Source organism: Poecilia reticulata, chromosome 10 (genome assembly GCF_904066995.2).
Source record: "Poecilia reticulata chromosome 10, P_reticulata-male-v2, whole genome shotgun sequence".
NCBI lineage: Eukaryota > Metazoa > Chordata > Actinopteri > Cyprinodontiformes > Poeciliidae > Poecilia > Poecilia reticulata.
This window is the reverse complement of record NC_088839.1, coordinates 9,458,864-9,479,690: the sequence shown is the minus strand read 5'-3', so window position 1 is coordinate 9,479,690 and position 20,827 is coordinate 9,458,864. Positions and strand designations below refer to the sequence as shown.

The window sequence follows — 20,827 nt, the reverse complement described above, 5'->3', positions numbered from 1 at the left end:
AAAAACGACGTAGAACATGTTGTTCTACAGCAGCAGTGACACGTCGAACGGATACCCGACGTTTTAGAATATTCTTTGGAAACATTTGGACACCATGTATCATTTTTTCCTTCCTGTTATAAAAAGAAAAAAAAAGAAAAAAAAAAAGAAATCATCTTTAGTTTGTGTTGGTCCCAAAAGAAATAAACTGAAGTTTGTTTTGATACCGTGCGAAAACCTTGTGTATTTTCAATGATTCCTTATTTAGTTTTAACAATTATTTTGAGGTATAAGAGCAAAAAAAATGTGTGGGAGGAGGGGATAGCGGGGGAGGGGGGAGGGGATTTGGACGTCAACACAAATGCATGCCACACTTCAAATTTTTATTCACCCACGGTAAATAAAAAACAAAAAAACTCAACCACATTGAAATATAAACTGACATGTATCCAGGGTGCACTCTCTCTTTATTCTCTAATTATGACAAGCTTACAAGTGTGAACAATTCATTCATGTTTAAAACAATTATTAACGGTAAACCACACAAATATAGCCTAATAATGTACCTTTGTATTTTCATTCATTAGAGGTGGGGGTAGGGGGGGAGGGAATAAAGACCCAACAGAACTGCTCCAAATATTTGATTTGAATTCAAACATTCATTTTTGCAAGACTGGGTAATAAAACTAAGTGCAGTGATGAGGAGATGATGCTGGGAACTCGGTGTTTTGTGTACATGAATGGCAAAAGTTATAATTGGCGACTATATGCCTCGTTAGGCACATTGAAGGTGATGTTCGCTCACTCATTCGTATGGAAACAACACAGAAAACGGAGTAGTACTGATATTTGCTTTTGGGGCATTTTTTTTTTCTTAATCATCTTAAGGCAGACAACAAGTGTAACATGGAGTACCTGCAAAGCGGCTCAAATCTTTCCCAATCCGTCGGCGGCAGGGAAATGTTTCACAAGGACTGTCGTTTAAAAATGGCAGCTGTGTGTGTGTGTGTGTGTGTGTGTGTGTGTGTGTAATCAGACTGTCCGGGACATCAGGGGGGGGAACAAAGGGCGAGAAAGATACAAGTTTCCAACTACTGGGTGGAACTTGAGACGTGCTTTCAGGGGGCAGTTTGTTATTTTCAAAAAAAAAAAAAAAAAAAAAAAAAAGATGATGCCAAAGAACTCACAGCGTGATAAATTATTTTTCTGTCACATTCGGTTACATCGAGACGTTTTCCTGGGTAATAATCAGCCTCTACTCATCTAAAACCTCCACTTCGTCCTCGCTGTTTAGCGCAGCTCTGAGCCTTCGCCGTCTTACATGGACTCGAACTCGTCGATGCGCTGCTTCGTGTTGCCCTGGCGAATCTGACGCAGGGTCTTGTATTTGTCACGGCCTGCCCTCACGTTCTCAGCGTGGATCAGGTCATTGGGGGTCTTCTTGCTCTCGTCTACGGCGCTGGCCAGCTCGATGCTCAGGAACTGAAAGCGAAAAGAGGAGAATAGAATCTTTTTTTTCTTTTTCTTTTTTTTTTTTGCCTCATTCTGCGAGACTATTCAGCAACATCGCTCCTCTCTGCCACACTCCCCTCGCCCCATCCCCAAGCTCCGGCCCCCACAGTTCTATCTGACAAAAAAGAAGAAGAAGAAAACGAAACAAAACAAAACAAAACAAAAAAAAAAACAACCTCTCGATTGGCGTCATTTATTCAGGTTATTTTTCGTCCAGCCTGCTCTAAAACACCATATGTTGTTCAGAAGGCGGACGAGATCTGCGCATTTGATCGAAAACCATAACAATCATGATGTACCATGAGTGCAACGATGTTTAATTATGTAAAGTGCACTTAGTTCTGGTGAAGCACAATTTGGAGGAGCAATTACTCTGCCATATTTACACAAAGAGTCAAAACCCGGGGTAAAAACAGGAAAGAACGAACCAAACTTTCAGAAAAATTTCAAATTTGCTTTTCCAAGTATAAACTGGTTGACACAGAACAGGAAATAAAGAACTTGCAGAAAGGGCAAGAGTAAAACAACTCTGCAGCCTCGTCACTGGCTCCTCTTGAATGGACTCGTGATTTCTTCTGTTTATCACAGAGGACGGCTTTGGTCAGTTATATGAATGTATGCTCAAATAAAATAAAACAATAAAAAAAACTCATCAGGTATTAGCTGTTTCAACAAGCATTGCCTTTATTTGTGAATGTGAATTTTCACCTTGAGACATTGAAAGCCCCATTGTGATGGATTTTATGTGAATAAACAAAAGAATTTTGTGAAGCGAAAAGGAAAACATAATTTTTTTTTATCTAATAAAATGCAACTTTCAAGTCTTCCCACTAAGACTCAATTAGATATCAGTCTAGGGCTTTGACTGGGCCGACCTTGCGGATACATAGAAGCTGCATTTCCATCGTCCCCTATAATTGCGCAAATTGGAATTACAAAAAATAAATGTGCTTAATAGAAACACATCCATTTCAAAAACAGTCGCGTTTTCCAATAAAAAGTTTGTGCATTTGCATGAGGTGATTTTTCTTTTTTTCCATCTGTATCAAAATTAGCGATATTTTTCCAAAACTACCATGGAACCATTTTTTTTTTTTGCGTCGCACGAATCATGTAATTTAACAACAGAATGTTTCTACCGACTTATCCTGTTAATAAGCCAATTCAGGAAGACCTTCGCGTCTTCGCCATTTTAGCTGTGTCAGATGTTCAAAACTTGGGATTACCGTTTACTACCCAAATTAAACAACTCCCACATCTCTGAGGCCTTCACCGGCAGTTTATCTTGATGTAAAATTGCAAAGGCGGCCGAATGCAGACACACACTCCACGCATTGAAGATGTTTTTCTTCGTGAAAACAACCGCCGAGTTTTGTTTTTCTCCCGCTCCGAAACGATCCAACTAGCTTGTGTTGTTCTATCGCATAAAACCCAATAAAAGCAGAGAAAATGTGAATAAGTTCAATGGGTTTTAATATTTTTATTTATTTTTTGTTATCTACTACTACAGTCATGAAGTGCACTGTTCTTAGATTACTTATATAAATAGAAAGGACTTAGGTCTATGTGTTAACAAGTACTTGTGCAGATTTCTCAGCTTGCTAAAGCTTTGTATTTAGAAAGAAGTAGGATTTGTCCCCCTTAATGCAGCCTTGTTTGGCTTGATTATGTTATCTGCTAATAAAAACTGCTCATTCCCCGTCTGCAACATTTGTCTCCCCTTTCAGCAGGAGCGCTTTCCTAATTCGCCAAACAGAGTTCCCAGAAAGTGCATTTCAAAATTAATTTGTTTAATCTCCTAAAAGCTCCGTGCAGCTCGGGAACGTTTAACCTGTAGCTGGACCAGGACTCCTGGAAACAGTGGTGCTTTTTGCATGAACAGCGCCCTGGGCGAGCAGGAGCACCTCTTCCTTCGCGCGCTGATGTCAGAGGAGCGAGACGAGGCAAGTCGAGGCAGGAGATTCGACAACAATTTTTCGAAGAACACTGGCAATTTTCGCTTTCATGTTGCGCAGACACATTAAAAAGATTCACGGTAATAATGATAATAAACATTTCTCTGCTCTTTTTTCACCATCGCAAGCGCAGGTTTCGTGGCGTTTGGAACGGGTTTTAACGCGACCCGCAGCACGCTACGCGCCACCCGACGGGGTCCCCGGCGGACGCGGGGGGTGCTTTTACGGAGATCTGTTCAGAGTTCAATTATCCAGCTTGGATTAGGCCAGTTTGAGTTTTTTTTTGCTTTTTTAAAAAATTTTGAAGTAGACTGGATCAAATGATTGGATTCCTTAAGAAAAACAACAACAACAACAACAACAAAAAAAAAACAAACTGTAAAATGTTCACTAATGCTGAATCAGCGCCGTATTAGTCAGTGGTGGTGAACCCACCTCGTAAAAAACACCCAACGCCCATTGACTTGGCGCGCTAATAAGCAACAGAGACGTTGCTCGACTCATAAAAAAGGTCGGTGCCATACCTGCGACTCCTCCAACCAACCCGAACGGAGCAGCGCCCTGGGCGGTGAGCCATTTCTTTCTTTTTTTTTTTTTTTTTTTTTTTTTTTGCCTGAAACCTCTGGGGAAAAAAACAAAAAACCTTCTTCTCTCACCTTCAGGTTCTTCTGCAGCCTCTGGTTCTTCTGCGCCTCCGTCACCCTCTCCTCCTCACTGCGGTCGCGGACCGTGCCGGGGGCGGTCAGCTCGGCGCTCGCCTCTGCGCTGCTCTCGTCCGTCTCGTCGTGCTCGTGCATGTGGGGGTGAACAGAGTTCTGGAGTTGGACACCCATTAGTTTAGTCTTCAGCTCGTCTTTGGTTCGCTCCAAATCAGCTTCTACCATCAAGGCCTGTCAACACACGGTGAGGCGCTGTGGTTGGAGCCTAAGACGTTTTGCGGGTGGCCTGCAGACTTGCTCCAAAAATATGGAGTTGCTTGATTTTAAGGAGCTTTGTGCCAACACACACGTTTAACTTAGTTTGTTCCATTTGTTACCTTTTGGATTCCTGCACTGCAAAAAACCAAGTATTTTTGGACTACTTTCTAGTACATCTGAAACTAGACAAAACTTACAATCAACTTTTAAGAAAGATATCAAAGCTGTTTTAAGTCAAAAATTTCTTAATATTGATTAAAAAAACGTACATGTTCCACTGGCAGATTATAACAAGACATCCATCACATGTTATAAGTGATCAAATCTGCCAGTGGAATTAGTGCTTTTTGATCAATATTAAGGAATTATTAACTTAAAACAAACTCGTATATCATGCTGAAAAGCTGCTTACTAGTTTTGTCTTATTTCAAGTGTAGAATCTAGACAAAAACAAAAAACACTTGGTAAGACTTTTTTTTTTTTTTTGCAGTGTAGTCATGATATGTTTGCATCTTAACCATTTTACTTTCATAATAAACTGCGACAGTTTTGCGCTGCAGTAACTCACCGGCTTTACATGCAGACTTAGAGCGATATTTGCGCTCCGATTTGCTTTGCACACGCTTTACGTGGCCTTTAAATGAAATCTGCATTCGAAACAGAATCCCTTCCTAGATCAAACACCCTCATTCAGGACTGCCGCTGACAGGACACAATGAAAACATACCTGCTTTCTGGCTCACAGTCATCTCTCGCCCGACACGGACCCGCCGCCACACATCCCTCTTTCATCCTCTATCCCCTCTCTAATTTTCTCTCACCCTTTTCTGCCATTGCTGCGCCTCCTCGTCCTTTTTCTTCTTAGCTTCTTCCAGCTGGGAGATCTTAGTGGTGAGCTCAGCCAGCTCAGTGGCCTGCACAAACCATGCACACAAATGGAAAAAGAGTTAAGAGCGCTTCTGATCTAAGGTCATTGTGCTCCGCTCGCGCGTGCGAAGTGTGAGGGAGAGCGCGAATGAGCGCGAATGACGTGCAACGTATTTACATGCTTTGAAAATTCTTTTTATTTTTATTTTAATTTATTTTGCGTAACCGTAAACCTTTCAGTTCTGACTTTGGGGCCCAGATCTATAAATCTTGAAAGGTTTGGAGGTATTTCAGGTTCATCAGACCCCCTCCCCATCCCTCGGCCTCCTCAAGGCTTTTATTCTGTTCAACCAAAGATGAAGGACAACAGAATGTGTATTGTGCGTGAATACCAGGCCTTCCTGGCTCTTGATCTGGGTCTCGGAATGGTGCAGCAGGGCCGCTTTCGCCTCCACTGCAGCTCTGCGGTCGTTGTCCAGACGCTCTGCCTCCTCCTGAGCGATTGTTCTCTCCTTTTCCAACTCCAGGGCTCTGCGGGTCTGCTCTTCCAGCTCTAAAGCAACATCCCCACATGTGCAGGTCACACACACGCACACACACACACGCACACACACACACACACACACACACACACACACACACACACACACACACACACACACACACACACACACACACACACACACACACACACACACACACACACACACACACACACACAGAGAGGCTTATACATGGTTTATTCTACAGCAAAAAAAATAAAAAATCAAGTCTGTTTAAACTTGTGAATCTGGATTCTTTTTTTTAATGCTCTTTAGCAGAAAACAACCCTTTGAAACTGAGGGTATCAACGGTTTGTAGTGGAAAAGCCGTCAGACCGTCTTGAGCTCTCTTTGTCTGCTCTTCAATCTGTCTCAATCGTTCCATCAGCTCCATGGTCTCACGGGCAATCTTCTCCGTTTCCTTCTCGGCGTTTTCTCGCTTCTTTTTCTCGCTCTCGAGCAGAGCCCTGACAAGGAGAATTGTGCATAAATACGCATTAGAGAAACTTCATCTGACAGTTTTCTCTCTTTTTTTGTTGCTTTTTTAAAAGTAGAGAGAACACAAAGTAAACTGTAAAGAAAAAAAGAAAAAATAATCAAATGACACAGAGTTGTGTTATTTAAGCCTCCTTTACCGCTCCATTTGCCTCTTGTTCTTCTCCTCCCTGGCCTGGGCCTTCATCTGCTGCACCTCGATGGTGTCGGGTTTGCGTCTGCGCATGTACAGGTCATGATTTCCCATGCACAATGCCAGGATGCGTTTGTTGATGCGGAGACGAGGTACATAGAAAACAAAGTCCTGCATCAAAGGAATCAGCAAATGTTTTTAGCCATAATGACATACCGATATTTTTATTTATTTTTTTTATCCCCCAATAAAGCAATGGGTCCGGATCTAAAACGATTTTTTTTTTTTTTTGAAGAATTTTTTTTTTCTTCTCCCCTCCACCCCCTTCCAAACCTCCCTCCCAATCTCTTGGATGATTCCCTAAATCTGGGCATGGAGTCAAAAGATGGGGCTGCCGAGGCAGAGCTCATGTCTGTAGATGAGATCAAGTAGCAGCTGCTGTTGAAATTCTACTCTCTGTAATTTATGCTTTTTGCAAATTGATATTTTCACCAGAATCAAATGGGTTCTGTCACACCTCCTGTTTACAGGCACAGTTAAAGAGATACAAATCTCCATTTCTTAGAAGGCAAAAAAAACCAAGAAAAAAAACAAAACAAAACTTTTCATCTAGTTATGGAAGTTCTATCTAGTTAGTGGAGAAAGAGCATTTTTTATTATTATTATTTTTAACTCAATACATGAAGACGTTTTAACACATTAGAAGTACAAATATTGTGTTTAAGGGGGAATTTCATGTCACGGTGAATTCTTATTCCGGCTGCTCAGTCCATGTCCAACATCACCTCTTCTCCAACTTTCTCTCTCTAAACTGCCCATCCTTAGCTGTTCCTCTGATCTGCTCATTCCTAATCCTCTTCATCCTGGTCAGTCCCGATGAAAATCTCCGCTTCCTCAACTCTGACACCTCCAGCTCAGTCTCCTGTCTTGGTCTCACTGCACTCTTATAGACTTTCCCTTTTAATCTTTTTGATATCCTTATGTCACCTATCTCTCCGGACTGTTATGTCACAGTTTTTTGTTTTATTTGTTACCTTTTTTTATTTTTTATCACATATCTGAAAAGTTTTGCATTACTTTAAGTGGGGTTTGTGTGCCTATTTATGTTTTTTTAAAGAGGGGGTATGACACGCTTTTCCCCAAAGATACTACTGAAATCGAATTGGGTTTTTGGTTGTTTTTGTTTTTTTTTACTTACCGGGGCTTTCTTGTCAATAGGCTTGATGACAAATTTCTTGTCGTTGAATGAGATGTTTCTTATCTCACTCCAGGGGAAGCCGATCTTTGGGGTCATCCTGCGGAAACATTATCAGGTAGGTTTTTTTTTTTTGGCGAGTTGTTAACTGGTTCGACAAGAACCAGAGTTTCGCAGCAGATGAGATGTTTCGGTCAAACCGATGCGCCGGTTTTCAGAGCCTGCTGCGACCTACTTGTCTTTCTTGTCATAAATGTTCAGCCCCAGCGCGTCCACTCCCAGCCACAGCTCGGACCCTTTCTTGTTCTTGATGTTGAAGTAGTTGACCCCGTACATCTCCAGGTCCTGGGCTATCTTCAGATACTCCAGCATTGCGTCCTCCCTGCGGTGATTTGTGGTTTAATAACATGCTGACACACAGGTTTGCTAAAAGCCTATTAACTCTCCTCGCGCTGCAATCTCCATACCTCAGCATTCCCTTGTGCTCTTGATGCCACACCTGGATTCTTTCCTCCCACTGATTCTTATTCAGCTTGTGCTGCTCCAAAACCCTGGTTTTATCCGGAAAGAGGACACGCCGATTAGAATTCAGGTGACTGGGACTGGAATTAAGGTGAACTTTTTGGTTTATACTTATATGAACGGGACGCTCTACCTCTGAGGCAGCAACTTCTCTTTGGTGAGGTATCCCGGTACGTGATAATCTTTGCTGTAGTCTCCGTGTTTGACTTGCACTGCATACGACGCCAGTAGCACTGCAGTCTCAGGCGGGCAGTATATGTCGTCGTTCAGGATGCTCTCCTTCACCTGAAACCGGGAGGAGAGACAAAGGCTCCTGGGAGAAAGGTACAACGCACTCACTTGTTGCCTCCCCTAGAAAACAACGCACGTGTTTGCGTAGATTCGGCGCCTTACAAAAGTACTTGAATTATTCCGTTTTGTCTCACTGCGACTGCAAACTTTGGTGTGTTTTCTTTTGGGATTTCACGAGGAAGTCAACACAGAGTGCCACGTTTTTGTGAACTGGGAGGAAAGTAACAATGATCTCAACTGTTTTAATAAAAAAAAAAAAGTCTGAAAAGTGACGTGTACGTTTTTTGTTTCACCAGTCTTTTTTTTTTTACTCTGACTTCCCTATATTAAAGTTATGATGAGTCCAAAATGTGGCTTTTTGACCTACACGCAAAACTTAAAGATTATTTTGTAGAAAATTAAAAACGGACATCGTCTGAACGCAACATCCCCGTGACAAAACTAGGTGGTGGCAGCATCATGCTGTGGTTCAGATTATTTTCTGTAGGGTCAGGAAACTAAATAGAGACATTTAATGAACCTCCATCCAAACGGTAGCATCATACTGTGGTCGTGCGTCTCTTTGTGAAACTGTGGTTCTGACGAATGAGTACTGACGGGAGGTTGACGCCGCACTGTTTAGATTTTTATTTGTCGACGTTTTTGAAAACATTGACATTTTCCTCATGTAAAAATATCGCGTAAAAAAAAAAAACTGACGTTAAAATGCGCTGACGTTTGCAGTCGCAGTGAGACAAAATGTGAAAAAGTGTGAGGTGTATGATTACTTTAGCGAGAAACTGCACGTCTTCCACATGAAACTGTGCTTTGTTTTTGTTTGGTCTCATACAGAACACCCATGTGGGTTTAGAATTTGTGTGTGAGTCATCATGAAAGCCTCGCCGGTCATTAAGAGAGGTCCTACATCTTGTTTGGATTAGTTTTCTTTCTTTATTTCCTTCGTGGGCTACTATACACGAATATTAGGGAACGACTGTTGCTTCTGTTTCGACGAGCAAGATGCTCGACAGCTAGAGGACGTAATTCCTTTCTGTCGGGAGGAAACAAAGATACGGCGCGGTCCGACCTGCAGGAAGAAGAGGCGCTGCGTCGCCTCCTGGATCAGCTCCTCGGCTACCTCCTCCGGGTAAAACCTGGCCCTGAACTTAATCAGCAGGGGGTTGTTCTTCTTCACATCTTGAGCCGTCACCTGGGATTGATGCCCCAAAGTGGTGGAGTTTAAGAATAAGTAGATACTAATTAGCCTCATTAGGGTAAAACAACAAAAAGAAAAAACACAGACGTTTACACAAGCAGAGCAATACAAAGCCTGCAGGCTTTCAACTCACTCTCTTGTTCATCTTGAGCCAGGTGGAGAAGGCTTTGCTGTCCTGATACTGAAGGCCGAAGAACCATGTTTCCCTCAGTCCGATCGTCTTCACCACCTAAGCACATCCGTGGATGGGATCAGGGTCATTCTTTGTTTTGTTTTGTTTTCTTTTCTTTTTTTCTAGCAGACTTCCTATCTGATTGCAACACACCAGTTGTACCTGGTCAAAAAGCTGTTTGCCAGTCGTGCTTGGCAGGATGGCAAACTCCAACTCCGCGTCCATTGTTGTAACTCGGACATTAATCTGCCAGAGAAAACAGAGGAAAAGCTCCCAAATGTTCATAAGCGTGAGTCACTGGGAAAAGTGTCGGATTGCATGCAAATGCACAACTGGGAGTACAGGGAACACTAATTCTGTGAGAAGATGGCTTTGTTCTGTGCAACAAAGCTATAAGAGCATTTCCCTTGTTTACAGGGAAATAAGCAAAAAGAGTGTCCCTCTTACATTCCTCTGTTCAGTCAGGAGCATCCAATCACAAGAGGTTGGTGGGGACTACAATCAAAAAAATTGAGCCATTAGTGCATTACAGTCTTAATTGAGGACATGGAGCTTCTTTAAAGGCAAAACTATGGTTGACGGGTCAAAACAGTGAGACTACGAGCAGCTATACAACTCTTTAAGGCAAAACTGTCTGTTTCTTAATCTTTTCAATCAGCACCTCTACATGTTTGACACTCATTCATCATAAGCACACATAGATCTACATAAGGAAGAACTTAGGTGGTCATCTGAACTAACTAGGAACTTATGAAAGTCATAGCAGTTTTCTGGGACTAGGAACTACTGGACACAATGACAACAGCCCTACGGTAACCATTAGACAATGGTAAAGAAACATTTATAAGGAGGCAAATCGGGGTTAATTCTGACTTTATTCACAGAAAGATACAGGCAGCATCACTTTGCTTTCACCTCTGCGATTTATAAGGTGGGGGTTGAGTTATTGGGGCCAACAAAGCTAAAGGGTGAAGGTGATTCGCCACTGGCTGCACTGACTGCCACCTCATTCGAATGTCTTTCAGGTACCATTTGATGACATCAACAGTAAATGAAAATATTAAATAACATCAAGGCTGAAGTGTACAGTAAGATCGATTCACAACACGTTCCCAGGGCTCCAGTGGGGTAGAGCTTAAAAAACGCCCAAAGGAAAACCACGCTGAAGTTTGGACAGGAGTACGATCATCTTCACAGAGTCAAATTTAAATTTCAACAGAGCCAAACACATAGCCTGTCTAAAGATTTTAATGGAGGCCAAGTGATACCTAAAAGCCAGTGTGATTGACGCTTTAGTGCATCAATCACTGGGCACTAAAGGAAGCTTGCATACTTGTGCTCTGGCAATTTTGCCCAAGTCTCAGGATTGGTTTTTACCAGCAGAAAAATGTATGCCACACAGGTAGGTCCAAACCATTCCATCTGCTGAACTGAAACACATTGAAAACTTCTAGAATATAATCAAGAGGAAGATGAACCAAACACATGCGAGTAGATTGGAGGCATTAATTGTTGATGTTTTGCACCAGGATTTTAAACGGCGCATTCTGACATACATAAATGTGCGTTGGAACGATTCCCTTTGGGAACTGAGCTTCTGCAGCCTCTAACAAGTTATCTTGTTTTGTATTTGCCTCCATCCAGCTACTCATCAACACTCTCCAACTTATATGTTCTTGCAAAGAACATGCATCACCACATCATGATGGTGCCACCAATATGTTTTTACATTTAGTTGTCCTTCACTCACAGTATTATGCATTTAGGTCAAAGGATTCAGTTTGAGCAGAGCATCTTATCCCACATGATTGCTGTGCCTTTCATCATGTGACAACTGCAAACAGGTCTGGTGGCATTCCCCCCCTTGTTACTCTTGCATAATGGTTAGATATGTTGATAGAATCAAGACTGGAAGAAAATCCTCATGACAGTTACAGGGTTTTAAACATCATCATGAGTGGCATGATACAAATACCCAATTTTAAATTCCCTTTAAAATGTGGAATTTAAAGGAAAAAGTCCAGAGTGGTTTATGAAATAATAAAAGACGTTCGTTTGACTTAAAAACATACAAATGGAGGTCATTTTGCAGCTGCCTCTTACGTTTTATCCCGTTGTATTTGCAGGAGTTGCCACAGTCAGAAAGCAAAGAAATCAGTCAAACTAACCCTGCTTGCAATGAGGGAGCCTTCGCTCGGTCCCTGCCATTAGAGAAATTATCTCGCTTAAAACACTGTTATTATTTATGAAGATAATGACGGAGCTTGCTACGGTCCTCTCGATAATGGACTTAATCCGACAACACAATAACAGTTAGGTGGGAAACATTTGGCTAATATGTCACTTGTTTAGCCCAATACCTTTCCTCCAAACACGCTTCCAGAACTACAATCCATCACAACATTACAGCTTTGACTGAAAACACATTTCACCAAACTGTCATCCAGAGGTTTAGAGAGGAATGAAGCATGACCAAAATATGGATAAAAAACAATAATATCTACTTACAGTTGACATTTGTGCTGTTTCTTTTATCGGCAGCTAAAATCTTTCTTCACAGATTGTTGAAGCCTTTTCTCCGCAGAGTCATATGAAAGTGCTTGCAATACCTATAAGGATTATAGTGACTGAGAATAGGCCATTGTATTGTTCCTAAGTGCTGCTTGTTTAGTTAATCCAACTGCAACTCTGGCCCAGACATTTTAAAGAGACAGGCTTTGCCTTCTCTAAACACCTTTCTCCTAAATTATCATAGGATGTGATTTTTTTGTTGCTCATGTGACAGTTTTTGTTCAGCGTAGAAAGAAAATGGAAAATAACGGAAATGGATTTTCTGAGGAAAGGGCTGCACACAATAACTAATGTAAACGTGGCAGGAGGCAAAAGAAAACCATCTCTTTTTTCCCCCCCTCCTAAAAGATCTTTATTCAGTGTTCCCAGTCTGCAAAAATCACACCTCGTAGCATGTTCACTGAATGAAGAGACAAGACGGGGGGAAAAAAAAACTTTCTAGTTTGCGTTTGAGGGAAACACGGCTTTCCAGCTTAACAGCTGTTTGTTTGTGGAACATGTGGTGGTAGTATCATGGTGTTCATCTTTTATGGCTTCTGGGTTGTAATTTAGTCTGTCTTCTTCTTCTTGTTATTATTATTCTGATTATTATTATCATCCGCTATTTTCCTTTTCCAGGGAAAACGCCAAACAGGATTTTTTTTGATGTGGTTTTCTTCAGAAATGGCCCATGACCAGATTTTTCTGACTGAGCGGTGTATCTCCGGGCCTCCTCTGGTTATTAGAGTTGCGATCAATGCTCTTCTTTCCCACCTCAATATCTTAGATGGACAGTTGGATAGTTGGATTTTTGATATGGGCGATAAAACTCTTAATCCAAGGCACAACTGAGTCTGAGGGCCACAGAAGTGGGGAAAAAATAGAGAAAGGGACAGAAAAGGTCTTTCCTCAGTTAATCACCAGTCAATAGGATGTGGGTGGCCCCCCTGTATTGTGCGGAGTGGAAGCATGGTAGAGAAAAAATGTGGCTGGCTAATGACAAAGTTGGTACTTCCAGATTTCCAGACTTCCAGGCTACATTAAAACAATGTTTTCAAGGAATCTGGAATGAATCTTGTCGGCTCTGGTTTAAAATCTCCTTATTTTACCCTTTAAAAAAAAAAATGTTTTAAGAGTTTTTGTAGCCATCAAGACAAGTTTAAATTGAGCATGAACAATGTCATACATATACTTATTCTGGTCTAACCTAGTTAGTTTGGGTTTGTGAAACCTGTCTTTAAAACTGAGAGGAAATTGTGATACATTGTTTTACAGGTTTGGATTTCTGCAAAAAAAAAAAATAAAAAATTGCCTATGCATACACGCAAATGTTGATAGGTTTGCATTTGAGCTCCACTCTTTCATGGCCGTTTGAACTGAGATGTTGGTTCAGATCCTGTTGACAACTTCAAACCTGATGTGCTCCTGTGTTTTCATTCGCTGTCTATTCACAAATACTTTCTGACTAGCATTTAAATGTCACAAAATGGTTGTTCTTGTACTGAAACTAAATTACACTTTTGATGATCTTATTTAGAGCTGTTAGAGTGGGGGGTGTCTGGCACATTTCAGATTTCTACTTGAAAAAAAAAACTTTAAAAAAAACATAGCATTTTTTTTTTCTTAGCTTTCACTAAAATGCACTCATTTGTGTTGGTCTAAGACATAAAATGTCATTATAAAAAATGGAGGGGCTATGAATACTTTTACCAGATACTGCAAGTTAGGCTCCGTTTCAAATCAGAACAAGTTTAAATGTGCAAAATAAAACAGAGACATGTTTAGGATTCAGCACTAGATTTAGGTCAGCAGTCAAATTTAAACAAATTTGTTGCTTGACCATGCCATCTCCTTTGTGAACAAAAGGTCAGATTTTCTTAAGTTTTATTCCTTCCACTGAAGCACGTGTGAAAAGGAGCTCTAGCACTGAGGTTTGTTTGAGGAAATGCACCAGTAGCCATTGTTCACCTGCTATAAAAGTGGGTGTATCGCAGGCCTCCAGCAGGACATTGTTATAGTGAAAAATATGGCTGCACTACAAAGAAAAAGTCTAAGATAATTTTTTTTGTTTGTTTTCTCAAGCAAACATGTGCTTTCATCTTAAACTCGCGGCTAGACTGACAGTCTCCAAAGAGGCCGAGTCAAGAAGGTTGACTAAAAATGACCACATGCTAGAAAGATTGAAGCTGCAGTGCTTTGCTCATTGAGAGATTTAAAAAGGTATGAGCTGACTAAGAGAAAAAAAAAAACGGGCAAAATTCCATTCAACGTTTCACAGATGATGGAAAAAATTCCTGTTCAGAGCCGAGTCCAAGTTAGAGGTTTAAACCAGCAGGAGGGAGCGTGTGTAAGGAGGCAAACGGGAAACAGAAGGATTCAGTGAGGTATTAACATGTTGTTGACTGTCATGAACCCCCATCTTGAACAGCTGAGGCTTTCTTGAGTTATGGCCCCCACACTTTTTTTTCTTTTTCACACATTTGTAATTATAAATTGTTTCATTTGACATGTATCCGCGGTGACCGCCCGCGATTCAGAAACACTTTGACCTCTTACTCTTTTCTGACGCTATGTTTCCTATTATCGCCATGTGAGAAATGTTCTGCTGGAAACATGAAGCACAGCCATATATATAACAGGTGAATGCCGGGTGAAAGTAGGCTTAGGTACTCGTGTCAATGAAGAACAACCTCCTGCTAAGACTTTTCACTCACTAAATTACCTCACCATCTAAACTCTGAATCTTGGCCAGCTCTTTTTTTCAGGACTGGTTTAAGTCTGGTTTTGGAGCCCGTGTACGGTCATACCACGGCATCTCGATGGGTTTTAAATATGACCTTGACCATTCTGTTGAGCCATTTAGAGGTGGACATTGTGGTGGACTTCAGATCATCGTCCCCTTGCACAACCCAAGAGCTCGAACTCGCTGACTAACAGTTGGACATTAGTTTGGTAGTAGAAAAAGCTCTTTACGACGCTTTGCTTCGCATAGAGCATGTCGGCCCTCTGCTATTGAGAAACGATTGCTTGGTGGGGGCGTGGATACCGATGAAGTTTTGAATTTCACCCATTTGCCAACGTTTGGCCATGACGTGTGTTATATGCCATTTCGACGCTATGAAGCTAACGGGAAATTGCATGTGCTGTAAACAACCATCTTCCTCTACGAAGAGAGAAGTGCCAAGCTGAACAAGATGGCTGCTGACGTTAGGTCGATATTTGGAAGTGTGGCCAACACGGACTGAGCAACTTTGTTCAATTCCTTTGCCGCCATTGCTAAAACTACAGGCAAACTACGAATCTAAAACAGCACAGAAAATGAACATGATTATTTGCCACTTCTCCCTCTGTTCTCAAAATAGTACTACCAGGTCTGGCTGTTCGTAAGATTTATTGTTAGTTTTACAGCAGATGCAACACACTTTCCTGAAGTTTCTACTTTTGTATCGACAGTCCGCAGAACCTTTTCCTCAAAACGTTAGGGGATTAACACGACGGGTTTCTTTATGTGAAACATGAAATGGGCCCTTTGTGTTATTTTTGGTCAGTAGTGTTTTTTGATTTTCCCCATCCAAGCCATTTTTGTCAGTATTGGGTCAGTTCTTGTTGCTGAGTCATGAACTTTGAACTAAACTTAAGTGAGTGGCTCCCGCTGCAGTTCGCTAAAGTTCAAAAAACCTTAGAAACTCTCCCAGTTTGATAGACGTCAATGACATCTTTTCTCATCTGTTCCTGAATTTTCTTTAGACAGGTCTTTAAGCAAGATGTACTGGCTTTTGAGATATTTTGATCTACTTTGTGTTGTCAGCCAGGTTCTAATGGAAGAAGCTAAATTCAGGACAATCCTAGAGTTTAAAATATGAGGCGATCCAAAAGACTTCAAACTCAGAGAGAAGCTTCCAGCAGCCCTAAACCTTCAACAAGGAATGGTTTGATGTATTTGATTTTAGACTAAAAGTACAGTCTAAATTCATTTTAAACATTAACATGTTGTACACTCTACATTCCTTGTTTGTACACTCAAACTGGTGTAATGAAGCTAACTCTGATTCTAATGTTAACAGATGCTTTCCATCCGATTAACTGAGCTTGAGCTATTTAAGCTAAGATGAATAGCCTCTTGCAAAGCTGATAAGAATACACCCCAGAAGACTTGGGGCTGTAATTGCTGAATACAAATGCACTCCAGACTTTTCAGATTATTATTTGTAAAAAGAAAAAGAGGGGAAAAAAAAAGAAAATAATGTATCCTTTTTGTTCCACTGCGCGATTATGTCTTCTTGTCTTTTGATCTGTCACATTAAATCCCATTGAAATACATCAGAGTTTGTGGTTGGAACCTATCAAAGTATGACAAAGTTCAAAAGTTATACTGCACAGCATTGCAATTTGATCTAAAGGAGAGGGAACTATGTAACGCACATTTTACCGGATCACGAAAGTTCCCAAATATGTTTGTTCTCTTAGAAAGAAAAAAAAACATTATAAACACAAAGAAAAACAGCATGGTTTCCCAGTTTGAGCCCTGTGATGATGTGGAGTATTTAACTCCTTAATCACCTCTGAGCATACTGTGTCTTAAGAAAAGCACAGAACCTTCAGGTGTTACCATGGGGCCACTATTTAATTTCAGGTGGATTTTTCTTTCACAGGACATAAAAGAGCTGCTTTGTGGGGAGGAAAAAAAAAAAAGCTCCATTAACTTCTGTATTTTTTCAAGCAGTTTGAAACTTTGAAATGATTGCATTAAAACCAATAAAACAAAAAAACATCAGCTGATTTGCAACAAATTTGATGTATGTGGTAATATTAACCATACTACATTCAAGCACATGAATACTTTCATAGCCTCCAGAGCATCAATAAATATTTTACTGCTGTCAGATGTTCACCAGCATTACACGGCTTGTTCCGTTGGGGATGTTCTCTTAAAAAATAAAATAAAATAAAAAAATTCCAGAGGAATCAGTTTCAGATACACCAGAGGCTCCACCTAACTACGTCTTCTTAGCTGATCTCAACAGGAAACTGTAATTGTGAAAAAAAAAAGAAGCAGGAAATAACCTATAGGAGTAAAAGTTGGATAAGTTATTACTGCAAATGTCCACACTGTGTTTTGATTGGTTTTACTTGGGATATCTCGGAATAATATTACTTGTTTTATATGTGTTTAACTATTTCTAAAACATACTATTGCTGTTTTTTAAATAAAAAAAACAGCAATAGTTTTTTTGCAAAGGTCTATTTCATACATTACATGAATAGCGTGTAGCATCCAAACTACACTCTAAGTATTAAACTACCCTTTGCTATGTATTTTTAACCTTAATATGGGGGTTGTAAGATTAACTTTTCTGAATGTAAACGACAAAACTCCTAGAGTTATCAACCTGAGAGAGAGAGAAACGTGTAGAGATGAAGGTGGTTCCAAAAGTTCTGCAGGACTTTGGGGGTGGGGGGGATTGTTCTCCTAAAAATCCACTACTGCAGGTTTTTAGTGAGCTGTCTTTTGGGGTCACGATAAGGTCACCTTAAGACAGGGCTTCCAAATTGTGTCCACAGTTTGAAATATCACACCACATTTCCCTCTGCAACAGAGATGACCTGGTCCTTTCTCAACTTATAAGGTATGTTTCATGTTCAAGACAAAAAAAAGGGAGAAACATAAAGTGGACGAGGATCCTAAACCTGCCAGAGAATCGGATGCGGTTCCAGTCATCCATGCTCCTCCGACTCCTGCTCAACCTGCCCTCTCCAGTTCACTCCAGGAGGACTCGAAGAGGAAGGTATTTGAGACATTTCCGACACTCAGTTAAGAAACAGAATCCCCCTTCTCGTCTCGTCTCCAGCAACTCGCCGTGCACCTCTTGCCGAATTTCCTGGGAGTACTGACATCTAAGACAGAGAGGTTACAACTGGGAAAAGGCCACCGTGGTTTATGATGATCCTTTCCCTGTGAGCACTATGAACCCACAATTTTCACTTAAGTCTAGGAGGAGGTGAAGACATCCTCGAAAGAGATCGATAGACACCCCGCCACCGCTTGCTGATGAAAGCCCTGACAGTTCTTGCAGAGGGGTCAACCTGAAGGAGGACTAACTCTCCTGCTACATGTTAATCCACCATCTCTTTTCAAACCCATGCTTGTTGTTGAAGTTCACTCTGAATCACCAGGAAGCGATGAGAAAATTGCTTCCTTCTCTGACTCATATACAATAAAACAGTCTAGCTGGTTTTTTTCATTAGACTAAACTGAACTCTGTCGTAAATCACATCATTCTCCACCCACTTTCAAAGCACTGCCATCAAATCCATTCAGCGTTCTATGATGCTATTATAGGTTGCTAAGCATAACATAAATTATATAGTCAGTTTATTCAGAGAGACTAGATCCTGGAATCCAGTAATTTAGAGGAAATGTGAGGTTTGTATTTAGATTTTTGCTAAACGCCGTTCTGTGTTCAGCTACTGGATTCATTTTTAAAACCGATGCATTAACCACAATGGGACGTGCAAATATGTGTGTATGTACAATATATGTATTTTCTATTGCGATGTTTTGTTTTTATTTTATTTCATTTTTGTCATTTTATTCTTTTCTTATTGTGTATTTTTCATGTGTCCTTGGATAGTACTTTGGTGCAGCTTCAACCTGCTTTTAAAAGCACTATATAAATAAACTTGACTTTGACACTGACATTGATGTATGAGGCACAACTATGATCACTTAAAGCAGAATATAAATCAGGTAATGAGAATAGTTCTTAAAGGTGACCTATGATGCTTCCTTGAACAGGTTAGGATGGGCTACACTAAACATGCTCACTACATTTTTTTTTGTGTGCAAAAAATAATTTTTAAACCATGAGATTTCAGTCTGGTCACATCTGCCTATTTTCAGAATGAGCTGTTTTAGGGCCTCTTGTCACTCCAAATGAGCTGCTGCTGATCACGCCTCCCGACTCGATGTTTACACTCGCACGTGAAAATGCCAGCCAACAGACGCGCAATTATACAACCGTACATCTGTGAAAAGCAGAAGTAGAGTCTCCTGCACAACAATCGAGAATGCAGCAGATGGTTTCCGAATGGTAAGTCAACAACCAGACATTTGTCTTTTCCAGCAGCCATTGTACAGCACAGGAAGCAGTAAAACCAGTTGACCAAACGTGCTATAGCTTCGGGTGCCGTTACCTAGGGTGGGGTTGCTAGGTAACGGCACAGTACCCATCGATTGTGACTCAGCATTTGAAACGGTTCATTTTCCAGACCCCAAAGGACATCAACTTATTGCCGGAAAATGGCTGAGTGATGTTTTTGACTGCTTCTGGGATGTTTTTCAGAAGCAGTCAAGATAGAAATTGAAGCATAAAACGTGAAAAAAGTGAAATTTGCATTAGTCCCATTGAGGGGCGCCGCTAGGAATCTTGGGCCCCATGACAAAAAATTTAATTGAGCCCCCTCTTTGCAGCTGCTGTTACAGTTTCTTAAGTCTATCTGATCCATCAAAAGCATCACAATTTTAAAGGCTTGCAACTGGTCTTGGTCTCTTTGATCCAATACTGATACTATTACAATAGTATAGTGAATTTTGCATGCAATAGTCAACATACTGCATGTTGCTTAAATTTTTTTTTATTATTAGTTTTAGCTTATTAAAATGTCTCTTCCCACCAGCAACAGTAACAGGCAATGTGTAAAATATACATGAAGCAATCCAGACTTCTCAAAAAATGCTGTTATTTCATTTTGTTCAAGCTGCAGAACATAACTTTAATAAAAAAAAACATGTTTTCCCACATTTGTTAAAGTTGTCACCATGTCATGACAGTTTGCTATGAAACAGATAATTTGTGAAAAGTTCAATCTCCTCCACCTCCTCCCTGAGCTGCTACTGCTGTCTAAAGAAATGCACCATTCTGACCAAAAACAACCAATGAGAGCCAGAGGGACAGTGTCAACCTCATTCACTGACTGCTACAGGGGCTAATGGAAGATTTTATAAAAATTGTTTGAATTTCTGCGAGTAATAAATAAATTGGTTTTGTTGTGTAACTCTAGGCTGCACAGTGGCGCAGTTGGTAGAGCTGTTGCCTTGCAGCAAGAAGGTTCTGGGTTCAATTCCCGGCCCCGGTCTTTCTGCATGGAGTTTGCATGTTCTCCCTGTGCATGCGTGGGTTTTCTCCGGGTGCTCCGACTTCCTCCCACAGTCTAAAAACATGGCTGTCAGGTTAATTGGCCTCTCCAAATTGTCCCTAGGTGTGAGTGTGTGTGTGCATGGTTGTTTGTCTCTGTGTGTCTCTGTGTTGCCCTGCGACAGACTGGCGACCTGTCCAGTGTGAACCCCACCTCTCGCCTGGAATGTTAGCTGGAGATAGGCACCAGCAACCCTCCCGACCCCACTAAGGGACAAGGGTGTAAAGAAAATGGATGGATGTGTAACTCTAAAAAGAGTAGAGAGACAGGAAAAATCCAAATAAACTCTAACCTGCTTGTCACTGA

General features: G+C 41.0%; 1 protein-coding gene across 11 annotated transcripts in view; it reads right to left on the bottom strand.

The window, feature by feature from the left end:
- Window positions 1-429: 429 nt before the first annotated feature.
- Window positions 430-20,827, bottom strand: part of LOC103470912 (moesin a-like) — a 42,066-nt gene continuing 21,668 nt past the window's right edge. For 5 of the 11 annotated variants that reach the window (XM_081611735.1, XM_081611739.1, XM_081611738.1 and 2 more), the window contains exons 3-16: window positions 12,284-12,384; window positions 9,929-10,021; window positions 9,737-9,832; window positions 9,475-9,597; window positions 8,251-8,402; window positions 8,063-8,146; window positions 7,831-7,977; window positions 7,599-7,695; window positions 6,408-6,571; window positions 6,109-6,239; window positions 5,623-5,783; window positions 5,185-5,277; window positions 4,103-4,336; window positions 430-1,461 (exon numbers count right to left, since the gene is read on the bottom strand). In XM_081611735.1, the coding sequence (XP_081467861.1) occupies window positions 1,297-1,461; window positions 4,103-4,336; window positions 5,185-5,277; window positions 5,623-5,783; window positions 6,109-6,239; window positions 6,408-6,571; window positions 7,599-7,695; window positions 7,831-7,977; window positions 8,063-8,146; window positions 8,251-8,402; window positions 9,475-9,597; window positions 9,737-9,832; window positions 9,929-10,021; window positions 12,284-12,292 (1,749 nt within the window). In that variant the 5' untranslated portion in view covers window positions 12,293-12,384 and the 3' untranslated portion in view covers window positions 430-1,296. Of the gene's footprint in view, window positions 1,462-4,102; window positions 4,337-5,184; window positions 5,278-5,622; window positions 5,784-6,108; window positions 6,240-6,407; window positions 6,572-7,598; window positions 7,696-7,830; window positions 7,978-8,062; window positions 8,147-8,250; window positions 8,403-9,474; window positions 9,598-9,736; window positions 9,833-9,928; window positions 10,076-12,283; window positions 12,385-20,827 lie in introns of those variants that run through there. The other 6 variants (XM_081611742.1, XM_081611740.1, XM_008419623.2 and 3 more) reach the window with 6 other exon arrangements.